Below are 26,334 nucleotides of genomic sequence, written 5' to 3'. Positions count from 1 at the left end.
CATAATATACTAATGTAAAAACTCACAGAATTCCAGTTATCGGTATTATAGCAAATGCAATAAGGTGGAGTTTACTACCCATGTATAATATTGCGCTAACAGAAAAGCCCAATAAACCAGAAAGTGCAAATTGTTTTATGGTAGTGACCTACAGTAACGTGTTTTATAAAAATATCACAAAGGCGTTCGAAATTAATTCTTATAATGGAACATATGATAAGGATGAAAGTGTAGTGCAATTTCCATTACAAAAATGACCTTTTAGAGAGATAAATAGCTTAGTTATATAGCGAACATTTCAACTTCCAAAGTCTTGGAATGAATTACCCAAAAAAGAATAAAAATAAAAAAAAATTGTGTTATTGGGTTCATTACGATTTTTTCCCAATACCTCCATTTATTCCTATGGGTTGCAAAATACGTTTCCACGATTTTTTAAAGTTTGCACTGGCCAGAAAAAACTTATATAAAAGTACACAAAGTGCCAAGGATTAGAAGGGGAAGAATAGTAGAAAAAAAGAAGTATTGTAGGTTTGTAAAAGGCAAAAGAATGCTAATATCTTAAAAGTTATGATGAATTAAGACAATTATGAGCTGAACTGCAAAGCCAATTAGAGGTGAGGGAACTGTAAAGTAACCTGATTAAACAAATAAAATAAAAAATACAGAAAATAAAAAATAAAAGGTGTTAAAGCTGTCATCAGATATGGGTGGGCAAATTTAGTACTAGGTCAAAAACAGGGATAGCAAAAATGCAAAATCTGATGTCGGGTGAAGTAGACGTTGATATGCGGTCAGGTATTTCATCAGGGGACTACACCTGGATCATGTATCAGGAACTGCATTTCTATAGTTGTCCATAACAGTGGAAGAGGTGAAATGAAGCTAAAAGACGAAAAGAATAAAATTAGCACATTCTCTTACAGTATGACAAGGTAGTCCAATGCAGTGTCAATGATTTAAAATAAGGATAAAGCTAAAATAACATAAAATAAAGTGTTTCCAGAGAAAGGTTATGAATTATATCTAGATTTTTAAGTATATTTGGAAAACTATATTGGTGTAGGAATTTAGTATAAATTAGCATTAGCAGAGGCATATGATGCAAGAAAGCAAGCTTATTCAGCATCAGCCAAAAAAAAAAAAGAAAAAGCACAACCACTACTCCCATTTCACCCCTCCGTTCGTTCAAAATACCTGTCCAGCTGAGCCTTAAATTTGTTTAGGCTATCAACTTCAACAACAAGTGATGGAAGTCTATTCCACAAACCAACTGCCCACTGGCTAAAGGCAAATTTCCGCACATCTATCCCACATCCGTCCTTCCTCAATTTGAATTTATGCTCTCTCAGGTGATTATTCTGAGCAAGAGGAAGAATCCCATCGGCATTGAGCATGCTCAAGCCATTCAAAGACTTATACACCTCTATCAGATCACCTCGCCGATGCCTAGTCTCCAGACTCTGTAATTTGCAAAACTTAAGCCTTTCTTCGTAAGAGCAACCCTTTGTTCCATTCACTAATCTTGTTGCCCTCCTCTGTACTCGTTCCAGCAGCTCTACACCCTTCTTGAAATGAGGTCTCCAGACCGGTATACAGTACTCAAGGTGTGGCCTGACCAATGCCTTATACAAGGGAATAATCACATCCCTATCCCTACTAGAAAAATTCCTGTATATCATTGACAAGACACCATGAGCTACTCTTGCAGCTCGTCTGCACTGCTCAGAGAACTTCATATCTGCCTGCACAATTACCACCAGGTCCTTTTCATTCTCTACCACTGTCAGCGTAGTACCACAGAGTTGATACGTTGTTCTGGGGTTACTTTTTCCCATATGTAGTACTTTACATTTGTCAATGTTAAACTTCATTTGCCACCTCTCAGCCCATCTGCTCAACCTTTCCAGATCCTGTTGCAGCAGCATAGCATCAGTAGTGTCCTTAACAACCCTGACAACCTTTGTATCGTCTGCAAACTTGGACATTAAGCTTGATATACCATCATCTATATCATTAATAAATACAGAAAACAACAATGGACCTAACACTGAACCCTGAGGAACTCCACTAATAACATTAGTCCCCGTTGAGCAGTGTCCATTGATTACCACTCTCTGTCTTCTGCCACTCAACCATCCCTTTATCCATGGCAGCAATTTCCCTCCAATGCCACACTGCTCCAATTTGTGCAGCAGTCTTCCATGCGCAACAGTATCAAAAGCCTTTCTAAGATCCAAATATATAATATCAAAGTTATTCCCTGCATCCAGTTCTTTTGTGACTACATCATAGTATCCAATCAAATTGGTCAGACAAGACCTGCCCTTAACAAAACCATGCTGTGTCTGAGCTATAACTGAATTCTTGTCCAGATGATCCTGCAGTGCTTCTTTAACCAGTGCCTCCATTAATTTTCCTGGAACCGAAGTTAAACTAACAGGTCTATAATTATTTGTGTCAGCCTTTGATCCTCCTTTGTGAATTGGGGTTACATTTGCACATCTCCAGTCTATGGGTACCTCCCCTGAGTCCAAAGAAGCTCTCATAATTATGGCTAGGGGTTTGTTTACTTCCTTTGCTGCCTCCTTTAATATAACTGGATAGATCCCATCCACCCCGGGTGCCTTTTTTATGTTTATCCTCAACAATTTCTCCTCCACTTTCCTCTCAGTTACTAGAAAATCATCTAGCTCACTGCCAATGTTTCCTTCACCTACAACATTCCCCTTCCTGAATAACTCCTCATGTGTGAATGTAGGTGCAAAATACTCGTTTAGATTGTTAGCCACCTGAGCAGGATCTTCAACTGTTGAACCATCAAGTGGACCAATCTGATTCATCCCTTTCCTTCTTGAGTTTAAATAGGTAAAGAACTTGGTTACAGACCAAATTATATCTATCATAGGCTTCCATGTCACCCATTAATTTGTATGTATCCCATGCATTTTTCTTTCTGCCATATGTCTCGTTAGTTCATCTGACAACCATTTAGGCCTGAACCTTGAACAATATTTCTTGGTTGGTATGTAAAGCCTGGTAGCTTCCAAGATTAGTTCCTTGAATGCTTCCCATTTTGAATTTGCTGTTGGTAACATCATCAGTTGATCCCACTGTATTTAAATACTGTCTCAGCCCATCATAGTCGCCTTTACGAAAGCAAAAACCCTTCCCTTTACCTCTGATGGTAGTTACCTCCTTGAGTAAATCCCACTTCAGCACACTGTGATCACTGCCACCTAGTGGTTCCTTTATCTGCAGATTCTTAATGCATGAAGAATCACTACTGATAATCAGATCAAGAGTATTACATCCTCTAGTTTCCTCCCGAACATGCTGGTGTAGAAAACAACCATCCACAAAAGCCTTGCTAGTGTGTGAGTAACCAACCCACAAATTCCAGTCAATATCTGGGAAATTAAAATCCCCCATTATAAGACTCTCTGATTTACTGGCCCATTCTTGTTCCCTGTACAGTCTTATTATATTAAAATTATAATAAGTTCTAGTTCCCTGTACTTTTAATCTTATTATATTAAAATTATTTAGAAGAAGCATATGGTATGGGATGAGGTATTAAATTGAGGATGGGAAAGGGATAAAGGATTACTCTACATACCTTACTTATTTTTTTTTTATTTTTATCCATCAAAAGAAACTTTGCTTTTAATACATTTAATAGGTATATACACCGATGATCCAAAACATTATGACCAGTGGGCCCTTATGCAAATTAAAGCAATTGCAGGTGAACTATGACTCATGTGTGTCGGGACACGGTATAAAAAGCTCCTGATGCTAAGGTCCGTTAATCAGTATTATTCTTGTTCTTCAGATGGGAAAGGCAGCGGACTTAAGCGAGTTTGACAATGGCCAAATTGTAATGGAAAAACTATATCCGAAACTGCACGGCTGGTGGGGTGCTAATGTTAAGCCGTGGTTAGTACCTACCGAAAGTGGCCCGAGGAGGGAACACCCACAAACCACCAGTGAGGAGTTGGACGAGCACGGCTCATCAATACTCGAGGTGAGCGAAGGCTTTCCCGGATGGTACATAGCAACAGAAGGGTGACTGTGGCGCACCTAGCCAGTAATTTGAATGCTGGTGATGGGGGTAATGTGTCACAACACACAGTTCAGGCTGGCCTCAATTAATGCGATTAATTCGTCCCACGAGCACATCGCGCAAAATGGAAATGCGTTAATCGAATATAATAATCAATAGGAAAAATTATAATTGGTACTTGACCTTCTGGAATGTCCATAAAGAATTTTAAAAATACCTTTTAAATAACTTTCTAACTGTATACAATGTAAAAGATAATGAAAATAATTACGGAATTAAATGTTCATTGCATAAAACACGGTTCCCAAACTGTGCGCCATGGAATATATTAAATTTGAGGGAAACACAGCGATACTCGACATCTTTCGTACACCGTGCGAACTACTATCTCGAGGTAATTCACAGTTTCAACATTTCTTAAGTTGTTTGAACCTAACTACTAAACGGAACTGTTAGGTATTTCTTTTGGTCTGGGTGCGCCTTGAAAAAATTACTGAGACACTAAGGGCGCCGGGAACCGAGAAAGTTTGGGAACCTCTGACATAAAATACACGATGAAGAAATTACTGTTGCGGAAATATTTGAACGGTGTTGACTTTCTCTTTTCATCAATCAATTTCCGATAGCTGACAACAATCTTCTCTGGGCCCTGGTGAAATAAATATTGCAAAGAACCTCAAACCTTTTGTTTGAGGTTCTATGCGATATGAAAGATTTCATCTAATTCTTTTAACGTTATCTCCTTTGTGGTAACATTTTCATCTGGCTCATTTAAAAATTTTAATTTTTTTTCTAGTGTGCATTGACTTTATTAGCAGGAGACAAGTAACACGTCTTCTTCCAATGGTTGATGGAACACACCGAGGCGGGCAGCAGGCAAAAGTTTGTTAATTGACCATACGACTCGCGGTAAACTTAACACGCGATTAAAATCTTTTTCAACTATCGCATAAAAAAAAAAAAAAAAGATCGCATTAACTAGATATTTACATCGTGTAAAGTGGTATAATTTTTTCAATTAGCGTTAACTGAAAATCGCGCTAATCGAACTCGCGTTATGTGAGACCTGGCTGTACATTGAAACCTGCTGAAAATGGGGCTGCGTAGCCGTAGGCCACTCCGAGTGCCATGCTAACCACGGTTCACTGGCAACAGCACCAACAATGGGCATGCAAGCATCAAAACTGGACCTTGAGTGATTGGAAGAAGGTCGTCTGGTCCGATGAATCACATTTCCTGTTACAGCATGTGGACGGCTGGGTACTTGTGCGTCATTTACCCTGGAAAGTGATGCTGCATGGATGCATCATGGTACAAAAACAAGCGGGTGGTGGCGGTGTCATGCTGGGATACCCAGGGTCCAGTCATTCATGTGCTGGGCACCGACTTCTACCACCTACCTAAACATTACTGCTGACCAGGTACACCCTTTCATGGCAATGGTCTTCCCCTCTGGCAGTGGCATCTTTCAGCAGGATAATGCGCCATGCCACACTACCCGGATTGTTTGAAATTGGTTTGCGGAACATGAGGAAGACTTCCAGGTATTGCCCTGGCCTCCAAATTCCCCAGAGATCAATCCCATCAAACATCTGTGGCTTTTGTTGGAACAGCAACTCCAATCTGTGGCATCTCAATCACAGACCTTACATGAGTTAAAAGATCTGCTGGTTACGTGTTGAAAGATCTGCTGGTTACTGTGTTTGGCTGCACAGGGAGGAACAAAATATCATATTAAGTAGGCAGTCATAATGTTTTGGTTCGTCGGTATAAATACTACATACTACAATATATTACATAAATACTATATACTACACACATACATACATATATATCTTATTTCTTCGATTCTAAGATGCCACGATCGTAAGACGCACCTAATTTAAGTACCACCAACAGAAAAAAAGCTTTGATTCTAAGAAAAAAATAATAATAATAAAATAAAATAAAACGCTAAAATATATCTAACAAATATTTTTATTATAATAGAATTAAATTTACTAACAACAACAATATTTATCAGTAGGTATGTTATTCATCATTTCCTTCTGAATTTTCTGAGCCATCGATATCTGCATCTGAATCAATATCAGAGTCTACTTCACATTCAGAGTCCGATTCTTCTGAGACATTGTTATCTTCATTATCCCATAATATATTGTCTTCTGAGCCATCGAGAGCATTGGTGATGCAACATTTTTTAAATGAGTGCTGCACTATTCTTCTGGGATTAGCTCCCATGTTGATGATACCTATTCTGGCAATTTTGATGCCAGCGCTTTCTTAATTTTTCTGGAAGGTTGTCAGCCAACAGCCAAGATTCATATTACTTTCTCAAGTAATCCTTAAATGGTTTGTTGACTGAAACGTCGAGTGGCTGCAGTTGGCTAGTCATGCCACTAGGAATCGCAACCAAGTCACCATGTTTTTGCCTGACTTTATTTTTGACCCGTTCGGACAAATGTCCACGAAATGCATCAAGTACTAGCATGCTCAATGACACAAAACAGAATTTTTGTCAAATTGTAAAAAAAAAAAAATTCAAAACAATGAAAATCGAACAGAAGAACAAACATTTCTTTTTTGATATTTAATATTAATCTTAGAAAAATCGAAAATAAGTTGTGAGCCTTTCTAAACAGTACCCACCAAAGAAACATTAGCATTAGCATTAGTAGAGGCATATGATGCAAGAAAGCAAGCTTATTCAGCATCAGCCAAAAAAAAAAAAAAACACACCACTCCCATATCACCCCTCCGTTCGTTCGAAATACCTGTCCAGTTGAGCCTTAAATTTGTTTAGGCTATCAACTTCAACAACAAGTGATGAAAGTCGGTTCCACCAACCAACCAACCACCCGCTGGCCAAAGGCAAATTTCCGCACATCTATCCGACATCCGTCCTTCCTCAATTTGAATTTATGCCCTCTGAGGTGATTATTCTGAGCAAGAGGAAGAATCCCATTGGCATTGAGCATGCTCAAACCAGTCAAAGCCTTATACACCTCTATCAGATCAACCTCGCCGATGCCTAGTCTCCAGACTCTGTAATTTGCAACACTTAAGCCTTTCTTCATAAGAGCAACCCTTTGTTCCATTCACTAATCTTGTTGCCCTTCTCTGTACCCGTTCCAGCAGCTCTACATCCTTCTTGAAATGAGGCCTCCAGACCTGTATACAGTACCCAAGATGTGGCCTAACCATTGCCTTATACAAGGGAATAATCACCTCCTTATCCCTGCTAGAAAAATTCCTGTATATCATTGACAAGACACCATGAGCTACTCTTGCAGCTCGTCTGCACTGCTCAGAGAACTTCATATCTGCCTGCACAATTACCCCCAGGTCCTTTTCATTCTCCACCACTGTCAGTGTAGTACCGCAGAGTTGATACGTTGCTCTGGGGTTACTGTTTCCCATATGTAGTACTTTACATTTGTCAATGTTAAACTTCATTTGCCACCTCTCAGCCCATCTGTTCAACCTTTTCAGATCCTGTTGCAGCAGCATAGCATCAGTAGTGTCCTTAACAACCCTGCCAACCTTTGTATCATCTGCAAACTTGGACATTAAACTTGATATCCCATCATCAATATCATTCATAAACACCGAAAACAACAACGGACCCAACACTGAACCCTGAGGAACTCCACTAATAACATTAGTCCACGTTGAGCAGTGTCCATTGATTACCACTCTCTGTCTTCTGCCACTCAACCATCCCCTTATCCATAGCAGCAATTTGCCTCCAATGCCACACTGCTCCAATTTGTGCAGCAGTCTTCCATGTGCAACAGTATCAAAAGCCTTTCTAAGATCCAAATATATAATATCAAAGTTATTCCCTGCATCCAGTTCTTTTGTGACTACATCATAGTATCCAATCAAATTGGTCAGGCAAGACCTGCCCTTAACAAAACCATGCTGCGTCTGAGCTATAACTGAATTCTTGTCTAGATGATCCTGCAGTGCTTCTTTAACCAGTGCCTCCATTAATTTACCTGGAACAGAAGTTAAACTAACAGGTCTATAATTACTTGTGTCAGCCTTTGATCCTCCTTTGTGAATTGGGGTTACATTTGCACATCTCCAGTCTATGGGTACCTCCCCTGAGTCCAAAGAACCTCTCATAATTATGGCTAGGGGTTTGCTTACTTCCTTTGCTGCCTCCTTTAATATAACTGGATAGATCCCATCCACCCCCCAGGTGCCTTTTTTATGTTTATCCTCAACAATCTCTCCTCCACTTTCCTCTCAGTTATTACAAAATCATCTAGCTCACTGCCAATGTCTACTTTACCTACGTCATTCTCCTTCCTGAATAACTTCTCATGCGTGAATGTAGATGCAAAATACTCGTTTAGATTAACGCACGGTAATGCGTTAGAAGAATAAGTAACTCACGAGTTATTTATTCTCGAATAAAAGAAATAAAAGAAAGAAGAAAAAAAAAATAAATAACTCACGAAGTTCAGAATGCTCAACTCTGAACCTTCGTCTGTATGAACGTCTTATAAATGCAATCCGAGGGTTCCTCAGGAAGTTTCCAGCCATCCTGAATGTTTACTTTTCTCAGTGGTTCCAGTCCCTTTAAATTGATGATATCGATGCTTTATACAACTTTTATCGTGCAGGTTAGCCTGATTAAAAAAAAAAAAAAGGTAAACTGCAGCCATTATCAAACCCACTGCAGGATGGAAGCCTCCTCAACAATTCGTGCTGAGGGAAATGGACCATAATCTGCCACGCTGATCCAGTGCGGGTTGGCAGATCGACCGTATTCAGCAGTCAGGGGCTTGAACCCCAGTCTACTCAAAGCGCATGTGCTACTGCACTCCCGATCCTGACCACTCGGCTACGGAGGCATACCTAAATCTGTGAAGCACTTAAATCACAGAGTCATTATTGCATACCAAAAAATTACATTGTGCTTCCTGATGAAACATTCTATTTAAACAAATTACTGTGGAATGCCTAGTTGCACATCCATAAGATGTGCAGAGATGTATATGAAGAACAGGGAAGAAACATTTCTTTTTTGATAACTAAAACAAACTGATGATCACATAGAAACATTTCCTAGCCTGTAACTTTTTGTGTTATTCAGTTTTTAATTTCCTATTGTTGAAACACTGTTGCCAGTGAATGCTGCAAACTGAGATGATGCAAGTCAATTTGTGCTTATTGATTTTAACGATTACACAACCATTACACTATTGTGTTATTATTTAACCATTACATTAAACTTCATTTCACACATTTACATTGTTAAAATGAATTAGAAAATCCTTGGGAAATTTAGAGGTTATTACAATGATAAGTGACTGCATATACATAACTACTATTTGACAAGAGATTTAAGGGAAATTTTTTTGACAAGGGAAATTTAAGATCATCAACCTAGTTTCAAAACAATTTTTCTTTTAAAAACTCAAAAAAGCTGATCACTAATTATAAAGATAATAAAGTTAATGAAAATTTTTAAAAAAGTTTAAAAAAGAAAAGTTACCTGCATGTATCCATCATGGTTGCTATAACACTCACCATGATTAATTTTAGAATTTATAACAAGAGAAGATTGATCTTTATTTTGGATGCAACCATGTGTAGGATCATCTTGGAGTCCATTTTTCTAATAGATAAGTAATTAATAATAAACAATTAAATTTTTCCATGAAAAAAACTTTTATCTACAATATAATTACTCCTAAGAATTCATTTCACAATATTCAAGCAAAATCTAATTCAAAAATTTATTATCAAAAGCTGTTCAAAATGGAAGAAATACAGAATAACTACATTTATAATAGTTTCAATATTTCACTATTAAGGAAAACAATAAATATCATTAATATTTCTGGACAGAGATATAGGAATCACAGGGTTTTTAAACCTTTCCCACACAAATGTGTCTAATTCGGAAAACTGTCAATCTTTGAAGCACAGTATGAGGTATCAGTTAGCAATTATAATATCACTTTACATGTAGTAATAGTTGTGTAAATAGTTATAAAAACAATATAATAATGCTTTTACAGCAACATATGCAGGATTCACTACTTAAAACATCAATTACTTAACTAAAGGAAATTCATACATAAACTCTAAGACTATGTATATAAAGTGCTTAGCATCATAATACACAGCCATTTCTGAATAAACAGAAAATTTTTAAGGTGGCATCGTTTTAGGTTATATCTCATATTGTGAATGCCTTCACAACGAGTTGCCATGATATTGCACTACTTCGAATAAGTAACGCTTCACCTAAGGAGAAGACTAGTGTTACTTATTCTCAGATAGGTACCACCACCCAGACAGCACTGTTTCAGGGCTATTTGGCCCTTCGTCAGTGAGTGGGTAGGTACCCAAGTGATGCAATGATGGCAAAAACAGTTATGAAGTATAACTCCACAATATGAGAGATGCCTGATGGTGTATGATGTATTTAGACTAAGGCGCATTTAGGGCTAGAGCCTCAAGCTGCGAACAAATTTAGACTATGTATATAAAGTGCTTAGCATCATAATACACAGCCATTTCTGAATAAACAGAAAATTTTTAAGGTGGCATCGTTTTAGGTTATATCTCATATTGTGAATGCCTTCACAACGAGTTGCCATGATATTGCACTACTTCGAATAAGTAACGCTTCACCTAAGGAGAAGACTAGTGTTACTTATTCTCAGATAGGTACCACCACCCAGACAGCACTGTTTCAGGGCTATTTGGCCCTTCGTCAGTGAGTGGGTAGGTACCCAAGTGATGCAATGATGGCAAAAACAGTTATGAAGTATAACTCCACAATATGAGAGATGCCTGATGGTGTATGATGTATTTAGACTAAGGCGCATTTAGGGCTAGAGCCTCAAGCTGCGAACAAATTTAGACTATGTATATAAAGTGCTTAGCATCATAATACACAGCCATTTCTGAATAAACAGAAAATTTTTAAGGTGGCATCGTTTTAGGTTATATCTGACGAAGGGCCAAATAGCCCTGAAACAGTGCTGTCTGGGTGGTGGTACCTATCTGAGAATAAGTAACACTAGTCTTCTCCTAGGTGAAGCGTTACTTATTCGAAGTAGTGCAATATCATGGCAACTCGTTGTGAAGGCATTCACAATATGAGATATAACCTAAAACGATGCCACCTTAAAAATTTTCTGTTTATTCAGAAATGGCTGTGTATTATGATGCTAAGCACTTTATATACATAGTCTAAATTTGTTCGCAGCTTGAGGCTCTAGCCCTAAATGCGCCTTAGTCTAAATACATCATACACCATCAGGCATCTCTCATATTGTGGAGTTATACTTCATAACTGTTTTTGCCATCATTGCATCACTTGGGTACCTACCCACTCACTGACGAAGGGCCAAATAGCCCTGAAACAGTGCTGTCTGGGTGGTGGTACCTATCTGAGAATAAGTAACACTAGTCTTCTCCTTAGGTGAAGCGTTACTTATTCGAAGTAGTGCAATATCATGGCAACTCGTTGTGAAGGCATTCACAATATGAGATATAACCTAAAACGATGCCACCTTAAAAATTTTCTGTTTATTCAGAAATGGCTGTGTATTATGATGCTAAGCACTTTATATACATAGTCTAAATTTGTTCGCAGCTTGAGGCTCTAGCCCTAAATGTGCCTTAGTCTAAATAAACTCTAAGAGTAAATGCCACTCAAAATAGCATTAATACTATACAGCAGACTCTTGATTTAACAGGATTGGATTAACCGGGACACTTCAAGATTCCAAACTTAAAAAAAAAAAAAAAAAAAACCAGAAATCATAAAATTCAAGTAATAAATAGAATAGGTATAAACAGATGTTTTGAAAGTCATAAATAAACGACAAGAGGCATTATAAGTCATCATTAGGATATTAGTGTACATATTATGAAACCGCACTGTCTTCACCCCACCCCAAAAAAAAAAAAAAGAGAACAAATGTTTAGTTTGTTTTAGTGCGCTGCGTCAATTGTTGTGTTGTGTTGCACCACAAAAAGACAAATATTTTGTTTCGTTGTTTATGTCAGGAATGTCAAAATTTTTTTTATAGTAAAAATTTTTTTTGTTTAAAAATTGCGAAAATGATGGGTAAACACAAAAGAGTTGTGCTTTCAGTTAAACAAAAATATGAAATTATTCAAAAGTTTGAAAATGGTGCTTCCATTAAATCTCCAATGAACCATTAGAACCGGTGCATCCATTAAATCTCTAAAGAACCATTGGTGACCAAACCAAACATCGTAAAAAATATAGGAAAGCTATAGACTTAAAATCGACATTGCAAAAAATAAAGGGAAGCATCGTATTGGATATGCGAGTAGTGCGTGATAACTTTATTATCTATTGCCATATTTTTTTACGTAGTTGCTGAACATTTTTTGATACAGTAAGTCCCTGACTTACGCAACTACGGATTTATGTAAATTATTTTTCACCCAATTTTTTTTTTTTTTTTTTTTTCAGGATTGTAAAATTTAAAACAAACAAAAAACAAATAAATAAATAAAATAAGCAATCAATAACGACGATCACTGCACACACAAATTGCACAAGTGAGATACGGAGTAACAAGCAAAAAAATAAGAAAGAAGAGAAGATTCTTACAATTTATTTATGGTTTTTTTTTTATTTATATGACTGAAGATTTCAGTGAAGGGGCAATGCATTTCACCATAATAATGTAAAAACACACAGAATTCCAGCTATCGGTATTATCGCAAATGCAATAAGATCGAGTTTACTATCAGTTTATAATTAGATGCACCAACAGAAAAGTCCAATAACACGGAAAGTTCAAATTGTTTTATGGTAGTGACCTCCAGAAATGTGCTTTAGCAAAATGTGAGCTCTTGCGGGGTGATAATAGTGAGTGTTTGCCTAAACCCTGTAAAGTTCTTCACAGAAAATTTCATTTTCACTGTTATCATGGTGCCAACTAAGAGAATAAGTGACAGTGCTACTAGTAAATCTACCAACAAAAGGAAAGCGATCAATTTGGATCAGAAAATTAAACTAATAAGGATGTATGAAAATGGTAAAACATTAACAAGTATCGCGCGGAATTCAGATTTGTCAATAATAATATAGTAGCAATATGTTACTAGTCATTCCTGAGTTATGTAAAACTCGACGAAGTAAGAAGTCCTGGAACGTATCTCTTACATATGTCGGGGACTTATATATTTTAGGATTAACCGGGAAATCGATTATCTGGGATTTGTTTTTTACCATCTATCCTGGAAAATCGAGAGTCTACTGTATTATTATTTACACCATTAACATTTTAAAAATATTGCGGAGTTTTTTTTTTTTTTTTTTTAAATCTTCCACAGAACATCTATAGGGAACAAAAAAAAAGCAAAGAACAGAGCATAACAAATGCTTTAATAAATGCATTAATTCCTTGTAGACAGCATTTTGAATGCATATCTCTTTATCGGGATCAAGTGATGAGTTGTTCCCAGTTAAACTAACTGTACAAGAAGGAAGTTTCTAATTTTCTGCAGACTTATGACCTTCAGAGGCACTGGAATGCCTATGAAGTATACCCACTACTGGCATAAATACTTTTATTTATTTATTTATTATCATTTTTTGGAAAAAATAATAACAAGAAAGTGCAACTGGAAATAAAGTAACAATATTTAATTTTCTTAGTTTTATAGGACCATCTGGTCACTTTACAGGTTGCATTGCTGTGCATGTTGCAAGACTGAACCAATATTAGCAGCAAGAATATAAATGTAAAATTATTCATGAATTGTACAGCAAAATTTCAAAGAAAATACTTTTTTTTTTTAAATATAATATTGTATCTGAGATCAGGATTCTGTAAAACCTGGTCAAAGTAAAAAATCGTCCAATTTAACATGACATTAAACAAACTGTTTTTGAGTGTTGTAACTTATGGGCAGAGAGTTACATGCATAGATATATAAAAGTTCAAATCTTGTACTGTAAAAGTATTATCTCAAATATTCACTATCATTTTATTGTTGCAGGTTTGTGGTCCATGGAAACTATATGCAACAGATTTAAACTTTTCTGATTGTTGTTAATAATAAAAGTACTTGCTGAAGCCTACACTCTTTATTTCAAACAGAATTTTTTTTTTTTAACAAGAAAATTAATCTCTGCCTATTTTTGACTACATGCAAACCATTTAAGTACAGAACTAGACTTAAAAACAGACATCTCATAAGTTCTCTTTTATAGCTTCGATAGCCGATATTGACCAAATGTGCTGAGGGTAGCAATATTTCAAATGAATGAAAAGCCAATTCTACGGAAACAAGCATATACAAAAACAGTTAACTGCATCTACAGTAATGTCAGGAACATTGCTAATAAAATGAACTCCTGGTTAGGACAACAATCATTGACATAATAAGGCTAGTGCAAATGTGGTGTCATCCAGAAATAGGGAGCGATGAGTTTTGCTAAACATGTTTATCCTTCCTAAATATGTTTACATATTTAGGAAGGATAAACATGTTTAGCAAAACTCATTGCTAGGATAAACAAACAGAAAGGTTAGGGGGTGATTATTCTTATCACAAACAGCTTGAGAGTGACTAAAGCTTTCCCAGACTCCGAACCTTGGGCATGCCAGCAAAAAATCTGAATGGTTTCAAGTAGTTGGATGAAAGGTAAAATGACAGTGGTGGCATGCTATCAACCAGAAGATTGTGAAGAGCACCATGAGGGACTCTACATGCAAATGGAATGGGTGAGCAAGTGTGAATGTCTTGTGGGTGATTTAAATTTTCTCAGCATTGATATCAAGTAAGAGGGAAATTGCCATAGGGAACAAAAATTTTATATAAACTAGATGACTGTTATTTGCATCAGCATATCAGAGAAATTACTACGGGTAAGAATATTCTAGACATGATGTTTATTACCTAGAAATCAGATGATATCGTGGGGCTTACAGTATAGGAACCATTATAACAGGAAGTCATCACACAAGACTTTTGTTGGAAGATGAAGGAAGAAAGAGGTTGCAGTTGTTAAAGATAAAGAATGGGAACTGATTTCAGGAAAGGAATCTATAACAGTTTAAGATGATATATGGTCTCTATCAACTGGGAAGAGAGCAGAGGGAAGATTAACACATTAGAATTATGGAATATTGTTAAAGCAATAGCTGCATTTCAATAATTTCAAAGGAATTATTTATTAAAGTTTAATTTAGTTTCTAATAAATTATTTATTAGAAAAACTAATGAAGCTAAAATATTGCTAGGTTCTAAGGAAAGATAGCACACAATCAATTATTATTAAAAAGGCTGTATGTGAGTGTTTCAAACAATTAGGAATGTTAATGAGAGCATCATTACACTCAGAAAAATCCCCTAGGAATGGAGATGCATTAGTTTCTTCCCAATACACAAATGCAGTGCTGAAGAGGAGTTGGATAACTAAGGGCCAATGAGTTTGACTTCTGCAGTAAGGAAGATCGTAGAGTCTGTGGTTACAGATGCAATTCAGATCATCTCAACAAGACTGGTATCTGTGTTGGTATCTTAAACAGATACCAACACAGACTTGTTAAGGGAAGACAGTCATACCTGATCAACTCAGTAAATCAGTATACCATACATGGCAAATTACAACAATGTAGTCATTAAACAGTCATTAAACCATTTTGACACTATATACCAAGACATTAGTAAAAAATATACAAAAAACAGCTTAGACTGCAGAGTTTGATAATTAGACATCTGGGGGAGATCTCACTGAGGTGTATAAGGTGCTGAAACAGTTGAGTAAAATTAATGATGATCTGCCCTCCTTCGTAGATAAGATAAGAACTGGGGGGCATAAACATAAAATCGAATGAAAAAAAGAGAAGACTGGATCTCATGTCTAAGCATACCACACAAACTACTTCTTTTACATACACAGCTATACCTATTATGAAAAACTTATGAAAAATACCTGAATATATTCCTTGTAGTTCTTGGAACAATTATTACTCTCTCCAGCAGATTTTGGATTATCAATATCATTATCACTTTGGTGAGGTGTACTCTGGTCTTCTGTGTTTTCCTAATGTCAGTAAAGTAAAATAAACAAAGATTATACAAAGCACAAAAAAACATTTCAAACAAAAAGTATACCAAGGAAAATTCTTATTAGTATCTGTACAAATGTATATGCTCTCCCAATTTAAAATAATTTCTGTCAACAGCTTTTAATAAAAGTTTCATTTACTAACAAAGCTTTCTCAATAGACCCAGTAATTTGTATTATTAACTGAAAAAGCTGTTAGTAGTAAGTTGTATTATAATCTCAAAATGTTGTTTTCATTAAGTTATATTATGATCTAAAAAAAATTAATATTAAAATACAACTGGCATAACATATGCCATCAGCATCATATCTTAAAAGTTATTAATCAACACATTTTATTGATTTATTCATAAATTTCATTATAAACACAATTAAAAATTTCATTCTTCTCAGATACAACACTTAATGAGTTGACTGATCTAACTCTTGAGAGACCAACATATAGTTGCCCGTGACTGAATACAGGATTCGGAAGGTATAAACATATTCTTTCAAAAGTCTGTGACTTGTTGATGGTCACTGAAAATGCTAAATATATAGGAAACTGTCTTCTTTTGAATTTGAAAGGTATATTTGTATCAGATGGAATAAGAGGTATTCATGGTATGAGAACAGTATCTAAGTTCAATCCATCTATTACACAAGCCTCTATGATGTGTCTTTGTAGATGCATAATTATCAACTTGTTCCATTGCAGAGTCCCTTTGATGGCATAAGATTCCATAATAGCATGATTACAGCACCTACTTTCAGGGGCACCTCCATAGCCAGGTGGGAAGGAGCAGCAGTGCATAGCACATGCTTCTTGATTAGACTGGGGTTCAAGCCCGTCACCACCAAATACGGAGGATGCAGAAAGGTCAGGGAATAACCACCGCATATTCCCGGAGCAATATGGCCTTAGTTGCTAATGCTCCTAAAAACCAAATAAACAACAAACAACCTAGGAACAGTTTTAGCTTGTGAGGAGGCATTCCTGTTGTTATTAAACTGTTGAGAAATTCTTCAAGGTATGCTAGATGCTCACTTGGTTCATTGCTCGCTACACTTCTCCGGGAATACGGTCTAATATGTTGTACAGTTCCAAAGAATCCTCATTTGTAACACTCGGTATTGCTCTGCCTTTGAGTTGCTGAGCTGTAAGTGTTGAAGTTAATGTCACCACAGAGTTGTTCTACAGGGTCTTGTGTGTTTGAAAAACAAGCTGTAGGCAAACTTATAGTTGCACCACTTCTTCCATCACCTACTTCTAATAGCCAGTCTGAAAATTCCTTCTTGCTTGCTATTGTTCACATATTGCATGTAAGTTTAAGTACATGGAATTGGGTCCTTAGTCTATGTTTCTTTATACAACTGGTAACTGTTAGAGATCTTGAGCCTTGTAGTATCGTCGGTCTTGCCTGAAGTCTCCACCTAGTGGTATTACTTTCCCTCCAAAAGACTTGTCTAATCCTGTCAGATCGTGTAGTAGTCTGTCTACTGCTTGAAAGGTGTGAACATAAGTCATTGGTGCTTCATCCCACACTCTATCAGTTTTGATTGTAGAAGTGCCTTAGCTTCCTGTGTGTGTTTGGCTTTAAATTGCATGTTGAAGTTGAATTCAGAAGCAGAGGTATCTTGAACATAGAGCGAGCAGTTCTGCCTCCTGCTAACAGAGTTGCTACAATACCTGTAGACGCAACAGGAGTACCGGTGAAATACCACCACTTTGCTTATTGGAGGCTTGAAGTGGTGAAACCCTTGTTTAGTCTCTAGAGCAAAGTTTCCGGCATCCCTCTTCCCCCATACTTCTCCTTCAACCCATGCACGGTACTAAGTACTATAGGTTTTGATATCTTTCGTGTTTGGGGTTTTCATTAAAAAAAAAAAAAAAAAAAAAACACTATCTCCCTTGCCTCATATGGTGTGTGGTATAGTTAAGAAATGTTTTTCTAGTTCCAGCAGGGCCATCTAAAAAAATAGTTATGATTAATGTTTGACTTATGGTATATGGCATCAAGAATAATGTCAAATGGCATTTTTTGTTTGTTGTTTATTTTTTTTTGTATTTGCAATTGCTTTGGCTTGTTCTTCCAATATGTGATTGGAAATGCAGAGGTGCTGTCATCATTTCAACAGCTAGTAGATGCACTATTCAAAGGCTCAGACCATAAATTTTTTCAACATTTCATTTATTTCTGCAAGAGCATAGAGAGGGCCAGTTTCTTCAGAATAACATCTTATGAAATCTTCACTCATCTTCTGGTTCTCCAAATCCACATATCATTAACATCTTATGAAATCTTCACTCATCTTCTAGTTCTCCAAATCCGCATATCATTGCAAACAGTAATCGTATATAACTTGGTGTATGTGCCTCAATTGTCTCGGAAAGTGTGTCATGCCATATCCTGTCTCCTTTCAAAAGTCCATGTTCTCTGCAAGCTTGCTGAAATGTTTCACAGAGTTGTCCATTGACTGTTTGAAAATGCTCAAAACTCATAACTCTTGTAAGAGGCATGCATAGATAGAAGCACTTGCTGTCTTGAACACTTACAACAGGCATATGTCCAATAACACCATCTCCAACCTCTATGCCAATGTTTCTATTTGCCTGATTTTTTCTCAAATACATAGTACTTTGGTATCTCTGCATAATTTAATAGTGTTGCTTGCACATCTGTTCTGTTTAATTCAAGCTATGCCTCAAGCATGGTCTTTGTAGACATTTCCCACTGTAAGGTCTCCTCTTCTCTGCCCTCCTGGAAGATCACTTGCTGTTGATCAGGTAGGTGCACTGCCAACCTTATAATGGAGTGCGACTTCTCCGACATTGGAAACTCAATCAAACGGTATGTTGCTTCAGGTGCCCTAACGTTCTGTCCATCTCTTCTGTTGTATCTATCAACTCTTTCGGAAATCGCTTACTGCATGCACCTTTTTTTCATGCACTGAGATTGCGCATGAAAGAAGGACCAGTAGCAAGCACTTTGTGACAATTTCAATCAACCTTGGATTTTCTTTTAAGCATGGTAGCTCTGCACTTATGATTTTGTCAATATCAATAGGATTCTGTCAATGTGATCCTTTATGCATATTTTAGAATCTGTAGACAGAGTGAGGAGTATCAATAGGATTCTGTCAATGTGATCCTTTGTGCATATTTTAGAATCTGTAGACAGAGTGAGGAGTATGTGCACATGTAGTAGTCCATGTTTCTGGACCTCTATCATGTAGATGAAGGCTATCAACAGTATCAAAAAAGATTCTGCTTGAGAATGTTGTCAAGCGCTTCTGCAAGTTTTATTTTGAACACTCGCACAGTTATGTCTGGTCTGTGTTCAGGTCATTGCTTCCCTTCCATTGCATTCACAATCTCAGGCCAGGCAGGATTGCAAGTAAATGTAACATATAGACCAGGTCTACCAAACTTTCATACAATTGCCATAGCATCTTGATAGTTTTGTTGCACATACCTTGGGCTGCCTTGGAAAGTTGAAGGCAGAATTACCATCTTTCCTGCTCTCAAGTTTTGGTTCTGAGCTTTTGCTTCTACTGCATCCAATAGAGGACAGTACCTTTCCAATTGTAGATCTCTCTGATTATGGCATAAATAGTTTAATCTAGATCCTTCAGTCTTCACATAGATATCTATGATGTATTGCTGAAATAATTTCCCACTGCTATGAATTAGGTTAAAACCAGGTCTCAAAGCAAGTCTGTAAGCAAAGAATTGTAACTGTGTTTCTCTAATACATTTTGTGGTTCTTCTCTCTTCTGTATGTTAGTATTAGCATAGGCACATGATGCAAGAAAACAAGCTTATATAGCATCTGCAGAAAAAAAAAAAAACCTTCTCATTTCACCCATCCACTTGCTTCAAATGTTTGTCTAGTTCTGCCTTGAATCTATTTAAGCTATCAACTTTTACAACGACAGATGGAAGTTTGTTCTTGTAATCAACCATCCGCTGGGTAAAGGAAAACTTCCGCACATCTATCCTACAAATGTGTTTCCTCGATTTGAATTTATATCCTCTCAGGTGATTATTCTGAGCAAAAGAAAGAATCCCATCAGCACTGAGCATGCTCAAACCATTCAAGGCTTTATACACCTCAATCAGATCGCCTCACAGGTGCTAGCTTCCAGACACTGTAATTTGCAAAACTTAAGCCTTTCTTCGTAACAGCAACCCTTTGTTCCATTCACTAATGTTGTTGCCCTTCTCTATACTAATTCCAGCAGCTCTACATTTTTCTTAAAATTAGGCCTCCAGGCTTGTATATAGTACTCAAGGTGTGGCCTGATTATTACATTATACAAGGGGATAATCATCTCCTTATCCCTGCTAGAAAAATTCCTGTATGTCATTAACAAGACACCATGAGCTACTCTTGTAAACCATCTGCACTGCTCAGAAAACTTCATATCTGCCTGCACAATTACCCCTAGGCCCTTTTCATTCTCTACCACTGTCAGTGTAGTACCACACAGTTGATATGTTACTCTGGGGTTACTGCTTCCCATATGCAGTACTTTACATTTGTCAAGGTTAAACTTCAGTTGCCACCTCAGTCCATCTGCTCGACTTTTCTAGATCCTGTTGCAGCAGGCATACTGTCATTAGTATCATTAACAACCCTGTCGACCTTTGTATTGCCTGCAAACTTGAACATTAAGCCGGATGTAATGTTGTAGTTCCTCGTGCCAACCACCCTCTCCACACGGGAATAGCAACGGATACACCATAGGGTCTCCATTCTTGTTTAGCGGTGATATAATTCTATAGCAGTCACTTGTGGGATGTATGCATATGTCTCCTACATATGCATGTGCATATATCAATATGTGGGATATATGCATATTTGCAGGTGCTTCTGCGTCTTCTCCAACAAATATTGCAGCAACCTCCGTTTTGGATGTAGGTGCATTATATTGTCTCTTATCTAAGTCTGGGTCTTCTATAAATACCATGCGCACATTCATTGTTGGATTGGCCTGGGTTATTTGATGCATTTGTTTATATGACTCATTAAATGGGTAAACGTGTCAAAGCATCTCGTCCAATTGTTGCATTACTTCAGCCATGTGCCCTTGGTTTCATTGTTTTTCAGGCTGTTTTGTTGTTGCTTCAGCAGAATCAAAAATATAAAGTTGTTCATATACTGGCTTATTTTCTTCGTTTGGATATAGTAGCGAGACCAAAGGGTAAATCTGAGCGTGTATTCTAAAACAGTATGGACCATTTCCAGGTGGTGATTTAATATCTGCACCCATTAATGTGAAAGCCAATGCTGAGTTGTACTGTTGTATATATTTTCTGTAGTTATTTGCTTCATGTGTATCCTCTGTACACAGTTCTCATAATAGAGTATATGTCACAGACGGTGGGTCAAGTGAAACCTATCCATCATGACAGCATTTAGTGTATTTATTCAATGTATTTAACTCATGTCCCCAATATCTTGCATTGCAATACTCACAGTTGTAATGTATATTTCCTATGTCATGCTCTTCAACATTAACTACAACTTGTTGATTATTCGCATTCGGTACTTCTATTTGATTAGTCCTACAGTGTTATTCCCATCTTCTCATTTCCAATCTTGCTTCTCTTCAATGTTTTTTGTCTGTCTTCGTAATCATAGTCTTGTTTCAGTCTCTAAGTCTATTAGATCTCTCCTCTAATGTTTCATTAGCATATATTCTACAGTTTCTCTCAAAGTTCTTACACAATGTTTAGCCATTTTTACACTTCTTAAAACTTAAACTGATTATGTTAAGTTCAGCTTTTTTCTGAGTAAAGACAGATAAAATAAACAGTTAAAACAGCATTTACCTTTCAGGCATAGGGTTGCTTTTCTTCAGTCGAAAAACGTTAGTACAAAAATCAATAAAGAATGCCCGGTACAGTGGTCATGCGAAGTGAACTGCATGAACAGGCTGTAGCAACAATTAGCAGTTGTTGCCAGCTGCTAATTGTTGGGCAGCTTACCTAAGTGTTTTATATATATAGATACTGTGAAAAAAAAATGATTCTCAAGTGTCAGTTGGCGTGTTAGTTCATATAAGAAATGGTTGCATAAGGTAAATTTTTACAGAAAATTTAAATTATACTATTTGTCTGGCCATTATAATTTTTTTCTTAAAAAATGCCATAAACAATTAAACTTAAACTTCAGAAGGGCATTAGTAAAAATTTTCTTATTTATTAGTAGAAATACTACTAATAAGAAATTTTGATAAAATAAACTTTAACTAGAGCACCAGAAAGGGTTACCTCAACCGATGTATGGTTGCCACATGTAAGAATGCCATAAACAAAGAACGTTGCAACGAATGCCCTAATCTCCATTGTTTCTCGAACCAAATCAAGTCAGCACCCTGACAATGCCATAACTGCGAAATAGACCACATCACTGCCAAACTAGCTCCAGTAAACAAATAATTAACCATTTTAAACCTCTGCTCTGTAGAGGTTTATAAATTTATTAGAAGCATATCAGTTTACATAGTGCATAAGGTGTATTTTAATTGCAAATTTAAATTTTCAGCAAAAATTATATTGTGCTTATTTATAATTTTTCATAAAAAATACCATAAATAATTAAAGTTCAGAAAGCCATTAGTCAAAAATTTTCTTATTTATTAATAGAAATGCTACTAAAATTAAGAAAATTTTAATAAAATGCACTTTATCACAAGCACCAGAAAGTCACTTCAACCAGTAAGGTTCCCACATGTAGGAATGCCATATTCAAAAAATGTTGGAATGCAAGCAGTTGCATGTCCTATCTCCTCCACAAAAAAAGATTGTTTCTCAAACCAACTCAAGTCAGGACCCTGATGTTGCCAAAATTGCAGCCATCTATAAGGTTGTCTTCCTGCTCAGCCCACAGTAGACCACGTCACTGATTGACTAGCTCCTTTTACAAAATACCAGACCATTTTAAGCACCTCTACTCTTCAGAGTTTTGAAATAAAATCAAACACATTCTGCAAAGTAATAACCATTTCTTGTCCACCAAAAAGGATGCACAATCAACACCAAATGCTGATTATGCTACACACAAAACAACAGTGACCAAGTGGCACACTGAAAAAATATACTTGAACCAGTGTTTCAGATGCCTCCCTCTCTAACCATACAATTCACATAATCAATATGCAACACAATGTTTACCTCAATGGTTAATTCAGATAAACATCTTGACAATTTACAGTAAAATTGCCATAAACAAAGTTCCCTGAATAGATAAGCCTGATTCAGGGAACTTTTGAGCATTTTAGAGATGTTGGCATTGCCTTTGCAACTCCATTGTCTCCTTCCATACACCGATAAGCCAAAACATTATGACCAGCAAGTCGTTATGCAAATCAAAGCAATTGCAGGTGAACTATAGCACATGAACGGGTCAGGACACAGTATAAAAAACACCTAATAACTAAGCTCTGTTAATCAGTGTTACTCTTGTTCTTCAGATGGGAAAGGCAGCGAACTTAAGCAAGTTTGACAAAGGCCAAACTGTAATGGCCAGACGACTGGGTCAGAGCATATCCAAAATGGCACGGCTGGTGGGATGCACACAGTCAGCCGTGGTTAGTACCAACTAATGGCGCCTCCGTAGCCAGGTGAGCAGGAGCAGCAGTGCATAGCATACGCTTCTTGATTAGACCGGGGTTCGAGCCCGTGACCACCAAATACGAAGGATGTGGAAAGGTCAAGAAATGACCACTGCATATCCCCTGAGCAAAATATGGCCTTAGTTGCTAATGCTCCTAAAAACCAAATAACAAACAGTACCAACTAAAGTGGTCCGAAGAGGGGGAACTCACGAACCACCGGTGAGGTGTTGGACAACCACGGCTCATCGATTCTCAAAGGCTCTCCCAGATGGTACATGGCAACAGAAGGGTGACTGTGGTGCAGCTCGCCAGTAATCGGAATGCTGGTGATGGGAGCAAAGTGTCACAACACACAGTACATCAAACCCTGATGAAAATGGGACTGCGTAGTCGGAGGCCGTTCCGAGTGCCCATGCTAACCATGGTTCATCGGCAACAGCACCTACAATGGGCACACGAACATGGAAACTGGACATTGAGTGACTGGGAAAAGGTTGTCTGTCCAATGAATCACGCTTCCTGTTGCACTATGTGAATGGGGGGATACAAAAACAAGCCAGTGGCGGTGGTGTCATGCGTTGGGTGATGTTCTGCTGGGATACCCTGGGTCCAGTCATCCATGTGACAGGCACTCTGATGTCTACCACCTACCTAAACATTGCTGATCAGGTACAACTTTTCATGCCAACGGTCTTCCCCTCTGGTGGTATTGTCTTTCAGCAGGAAAATGCGCCATGCCACACTGCCCGGATTGTTCGGAACATGAGGAAGACTTTCAGGTCTTCCTCATGTTCCGCAGCTTTCCCTGGCCTCCAAATTCCCCAGACATCAACATCAATCCCATCGAGCATCTGTAGTTTGTGTTGGAACAGCAACTCCGAACTACGAAGTCTCAACCACGGACCTTACAGGAGTTAAAGGATCTGCTGGTTAAGTGTTGGTACCAGATAACAAAAGACAACATTTAGAAATCTTGTAACGTCCATGCCTCTACAGGCACGAACTGTTTTGGCTGCACATGGAGGACTATCATCATATTAGGTAGGTGGTCATAATGTTTTGGCTCATCAGTGTATATGAGGAACACAAGTTCCAGCCTGAATACGAAAGGGTAGTAGTACAGTGCTAAAATTTTCTGTACTTAATGTATAACACTTCAAATATTAACCCACTATGTTTTGTGCTGTTTCAATGAAGTATTTTGTATATTATAGGTTCTGAAGTCAACAAAATTGTGGGAATGAGGAAAATTGGACAAAATCGGTCACCATAAAGTCATCCAATATTTGAGAAAAAAAGTGAGTAATGCCCAAGACATTTAATAAGGATATGATGGTTACAACATTGGGGAAGGTTTTCCCTTCATATTCCATGGTTAAGAAGTCGGTGGGCAGCAGAATTTAAATGAGGGAGGGAGAGCCTGGAATAAGACCCAAGCTGTGTAATGTCCATCAGTCCAGAACTTGACAGTGTGCATGATCTGGTGATCAGCAATCCAGCAACAACAGTTAGGTACACTGCCACCACCTTGGGAATCTCATGTGAACCACATAAATTGAGGTTCTCACTGCAAAAGAGGTATCGGCATAATATACCCCCAAAATTGTTAAAAGCAGATCAAAACACAAGAGTTATCCAGTCAAGTAAACATTTTCATCACTTTCAACCAACTCCAGCAATTTCCTTGCAAGATGTAACCACAGATGAGACATGGGCCAGAGACAAAGGAGCAGTCAAAACAGTGGAAATACAGCTCTTCCCCTCCTCCAAAGAAAGCCAAGTCAATTCCTTCTGCTAGAAAAGTGATGGAATCAGGTTGTTGGGCTGCTCAGGAACATATTATGCAATCTTGTGAAGCGTTTGTACAAAAACAGACACACACTGAGGAAAACTCAAAAAAGGAGTCTTCCATCAGGACAATGTGCCTGCTCAAAATTCTGTTACTGCCATGGATGAAATGTACAAGTGTGGCTTTGAAATATTGGACCATCACACACGCCCACCATATCTAGAACCATTGAACTTTCACCTTTCTCCTAATTTCAAATAGGCATCTATTTTCTTATCATTGACAATGACATCACTCCTACAGCAGATACATTCCTGGAGGCCCAAGGGAAAACTTTCTTCATAGCCAGAAGGAAACACATTGCAGCATCAGAGGCAGAAGTGTATTCACTCTAAAGGGGGTCTATATTGAAAAGTAACTTCTCAAACCCTTCATACGTGTAACGTGCATGTGCAATTTTGAAGTTTTGCACATACTTATTATGAACTCTAAAACTGAACTGCCTAATAGTTTACATATGTGTATTTTATGGTTGTAACTATTTTTTTTTTGGCTTCAGCAGGATTAATATTTCTTATTTATTTATTTTTAAATAACATGTAAAAAGCAGGGTATTTCTTAAATCTTTAATTTTCTTATTAAAATAAAAATTTAGATACAATAACTATGGAAATTTATTAAGAAAAGGTGATATACTAGCAGACTGCAAACAGAATTAAAAAAATTCAAAAACTTTTCACTAATTAAAAAAAAAGTTGGTCACCTGTCAGATGCAGTGTG

General features: G+C 37.3%; 1 protein-coding gene across 1 annotated transcript in view; it reads right to left on the bottom strand.

Annotated features, from left to right (window-relative positions):
• The window catches only part of LOC150083237 (tudor domain-containing protein 1-like), a 657,806-nt gene that overhangs the window by 322,410 nt on the left and 309,062 nt on the right, over positions 1-26,334 (bottom strand). The window contains exons 11-12 of the mRNA XM_090378447.1: positions 16,026-16,136; positions 9,576-9,698 (exon numbers count right to left, since the gene is read on the bottom strand). Of these exons, the coding sequence (XP_090234573.1) occupies positions 9,576-9,698; positions 16,026-16,136 (234 nt within the window). The remainder of the gene's footprint in view (positions 1-9,575; positions 9,699-16,025; positions 16,137-26,334) is intronic.

The sequence above is a fragment of the Mastigoproctus giganteus genome, chromosome 7 (genome assembly GCF_048544385.1).
Source record: "Mastigoproctus giganteus isolate SK-2022 chromosome 7, ASM4854438v1, whole genome shotgun sequence".
NCBI lineage: Eukaryota > Metazoa > Arthropoda > Arachnida > Uropygi > Thelyphonidae > Mastigoproctus > Mastigoproctus giganteus.
Note: the sequence above shows the minus strand (reverse complement) of the source record. Positions and strands in the feature narration are given on the sequence as shown.